Source organism: Rutidosis leptorrhynchoides, chromosome 10 (assembly GCF_046630445.1).
Source record: "Rutidosis leptorrhynchoides isolate AG116_Rl617_1_P2 chromosome 10, CSIRO_AGI_Rlap_v1, whole genome shotgun sequence".
Classification (NCBI taxonomy): domain Eukaryota; kingdom Viridiplantae; phylum Streptophyta; class Magnoliopsida; order Asterales; family Asteraceae; genus Rutidosis; species Rutidosis leptorrhynchoides.
Window position 1 is genome coordinate 341,257,096 of NC_092342.1, and position 3,558 is coordinate 341,260,653.

The 3,558-nt window shown below is 33.3% G+C and overlaps 1 protein-coding gene across 1 annotated transcript; it reads left to right on the forward strand.

Moving 5' to 3' along the window:
- The first annotated feature begins 1,679 nt into the window (after positions 1 to 1,679).
- Positions 1,680 to 3,236, forward strand: LOC139871420 (probable glycosyltransferase At3g42180). The gene is made up of 3 exons (XM_071859134.1): positions 1,680 to 1,807; positions 1,996 to 2,353; positions 2,571 to 3,236. Exons 2-3 carry the CDS (start codon positions 2,009 to 2,011, stop codon positions 3,234 to 3,236), a joined length of 1,011 nt encoding a protein of 336 aa, XP_071715235.1. The 5' UTR covers positions 1,680 to 1,807; positions 1,996 to 2,008.
- The last annotated feature ends 322 nt before the right edge of the window (positions 3,237 to 3,558 follow it).

Genomic DNA, 3,558 nt, shown 5'->3' on the forward strand with positions numbered 1-3,558 from the left:
ATAGTTTCTCGTTCACATGTGCGTATCTGTTTGTGTAACATGTGAACAGTTTGTATAATTAACAATTTAACATGTAATTTGTGGTAATGAACATATTTTTGTTAGTGATATAAGCATTAATTAACATTTGCATGTAATTTGTTGCATTTAAATGCATAAAAACTATAAAATTAAAAAGTTCTTGCAGTTCTCGCCCTTTTTGCGGTTCTCGTTTGAACCTGCACCTATATATATATATATATATATATATATATATATATATATATATATATATATATATATATATATATATATATATATGAGGATCCATTAAGAACCAAAGGTAGTAGAGAACCCCGAGAACCAGCAGACTCACCTTCAGACTAACCTTCAATCTGCATGCAGATTGAGTCAATCTGCTTGCAGATTGAGCTTATCTTAGGTGCAGATTGATCAAACTGATGGAATCAACATATGATATACAATCTGTTGCAGGTTGACCTTCAATATGTATGCAGATTGACCTTCAATCTGCAACAAAACTTTTTTATTTTTTAATATAACTCTGCAACATCATAAAAACTACACGAAATGATTAAAGCAAATATGTTATTATCGATTGAACTCAATATGAGTACAGATTGAACTCAATCTGTGTACAGATTGATCTCAATCTGTACACAGATTGAGTTCATCTACAAAATTTACCTACTCAATCGAATGTGCAGATTCTTAAATCAATCGAATTAATGTTTGAAATTGATGTTACCTTGTTCCATTAGCAGCGACTAGAAGATTTTGTGAAGGATTCAAGGTCTGAAAACAACTTAATCGTAAAAATCAAAGTTGCAGTTCATCTTCATCATTCGTCACTGTTCATCATGAAATTGAGGAATTCGATGATGATTTGAAGTATAATCCTTCAAGGAAGTTGATAATCGCTGCCTTAGAATCTTGTTTCAATTGATTTTAACTTCCAATTTTATTGATTTTGATGTTTAGTAAAATCAGATCGTGTTTCGCTGGGTTCTCTCCTATGGAGAGTTCTTCCAGGATCATTTCAATATATATATATATAATATATATATATATATGTGTGTGTGTGTGTGTGTGTGTGTGGTGGGGGGGGGGGGTATTATATGGGGTCGTAAGGTCAACGCAAGTTAGAGTGTAGTTTAAGGATGTACACTTTCTTACAAAAACCGATAAAATTATTAAATGCATAAGGCAGCCTTTCAAAAAAAAATTAAATGCATAAGGCAAGTACAACGTAATTGGATTGAAAGAATACGAGATCACAGTTACCAAAAACATAAAATTATACAGTAGTATTAGATGTAGGTGTGAATGTGCAAGTGGAGGCAACTTTAAGTTAAATTTCTTTTCAATAGCAATAGGCAAAAGTGTTTCATGCAAAAACTACTAATAATATAAGAATAAGAAGAATAGGGAAGAATCTATATAAATTAAACAGAGCATCCATGTTTGTTAAATATTTTATCATGTGTTGCTGAATCATGATTTGTACACTCTTGTATTACACACTACACATACAAGATCTTAATTAATACTGTAAGTCTGTAACATTTAAAGATCAACATCAACACCTATTGTTATAGACTTATAGTAAAATGGTAGTTGCTACCAAGTTAGTACTATTTTCACTTTTTTTTCATGTAGTTTATTCAGCTCCGATCGAACAACAGTTAGCTAAAGCTCGAGATCACATCCTCAAAGCGATTGTTGAGAAAAGCTTGCCATCAAGTCTACAAAACGCGGGTATCATCTCCGACAGAAGCATTTACAGGAATCCGTTCGCCTTTCTTCAGTTAAGTAATAAGTGTTTGAAATATTTAGCTTCGTTAAAGAGTATATATCAGATCGTATATATACATTATTATTCTTCTACCTTCGTCGTACCAAGACTGAAGGCATTTTTAGTTTGTATGACTGTCTACATCTTATCTTCTGAGTTATTTTTTTAACTTTAAGATTATGATTGGTCGTATAATTTAGGAGTCACACCGAGATGATGAAGACATTTAAGATATGGACTTATAAAGAAGGGGATATTCCATTGGTGCATAATGGTCCTATGAGATACGTATATAGCGTCGAAGGTGACTTCATTGAAGAGATGGAACGAACAGGAAATCCTATGGCGGCTAACCATCCCGATGAAGCACATGCCTTCTTTATCCCCATAAGTATAACCAACATCGTTTACTATCTTTACTCGCCCACTGAAGCTCACAATTTTAACAAACGAATGCAAGCAATATTCAAAGATTATATTGCTATTATTGCAAAAAAGTATCCTTATTGGAACCGTAGCAATGGAGCTGATCACTTCTATGTTTCTTGTCACGATTGGGTAAATTAATCTTCTTAACTTTATTCGACTGTTTCTTTGAGTAACAACAAACACACACGCACCTTTCTGTTCACGACGGGACTCGAACTCACAACTTGAAAGTTGATGAGTTCCCTTGATATCCTTGATATCGTTAGACCATAAGCCCTTTGTTGATTGCTAGTTAGCAGTACTACTACTAATGGTACTAATACAAACTTATGTATATGTATAATAGGGGCCACATGTGTCAAAAGGAAATCATAAAGTATTTAGCAATCTCATTCGAGTTCTTTGCAACGCTAACCAATCAGAAGGTTTCGTTCCACGACGAGATGTATCAATGTCAGAGATTAACGGGCCATCCAACAATATCCCGAACGTAATTAAAGGTGAATCACCTTACAATCGTTCAATCCTGGCATTCTTTGCAGGCAAAGTACGCGGTGCTATACGAGTTAAATTGTTCAAACATTGGGGAAACGATGAAGATGATGATATTCAAGTTCACAATCATCTTCCAAAAGGTCAAAACTACACCGAGTTTCTAAGTCGAAGTAAGTATTGCATATGTCCTAGCGGTTTTGAAGTTGCGAGTTCTAGATTAACCGATGCAATCTACACCGGATGTGTTCCTGTAATCATCAAAGATCATTATGTTTTACCATACGGTGATGTATTGGATTGGAGTCGGTTTTCTGTACAAGTACCGGTTAATAAGATTCAAGATCTTAAAAAGATTTTGCAGGAGATACCTTTTTCGCGGTATCTCGAAATGCAGAAAAGGATACTGGAAGTGCAACATCACTTCAAGCTTAATTTTCCGGCTAAACGATTTGATGTTTTTCACATGATTCTTCATTCTGTGTGGCTAAGAAGACTTGATGTTCGGTTAACTGAATAAAACTTATCATGATTGTTGTAACATTTTTACTACATATATATTTCATTACTCTAATGTATGTAAGCTCTTAATTTACATGTCAAACTATACCTGTTGAGTGTTGATAGTGGTAATTTGAGCAAAATACACTACATTTTTTACGATTAATGTACTTAATTTCTTTATTATCTTGAATTGATGATTGATATGGATCGCGTGTTATTCGTATATGATATTTATTATTTTCTACTACCTTTTTTATCTTAATAATTCTGGTATAACTAAACTAATTACCGTAAAAAACAAAAATGAAGACTTGGTAAATAAAGGCAGTTACAAGATC

Excerpts from the sequence above, each read along its gene's own strand:
- LOC139871420 (XM_071859134.1), top strand. The coding sequence starts at position 2,009 with ATGATGAAGACATTTAAGATATGGACTTATAAAGAAGGGGATATTCCA. Across the intron at positions 2,354-2,570 it reads ATGTTTCTTGTCACGATTGG|GGGCCACATGTGTCAAAAGG; the intron begins GTAAATTAATCT and ends TATGTATAATAG.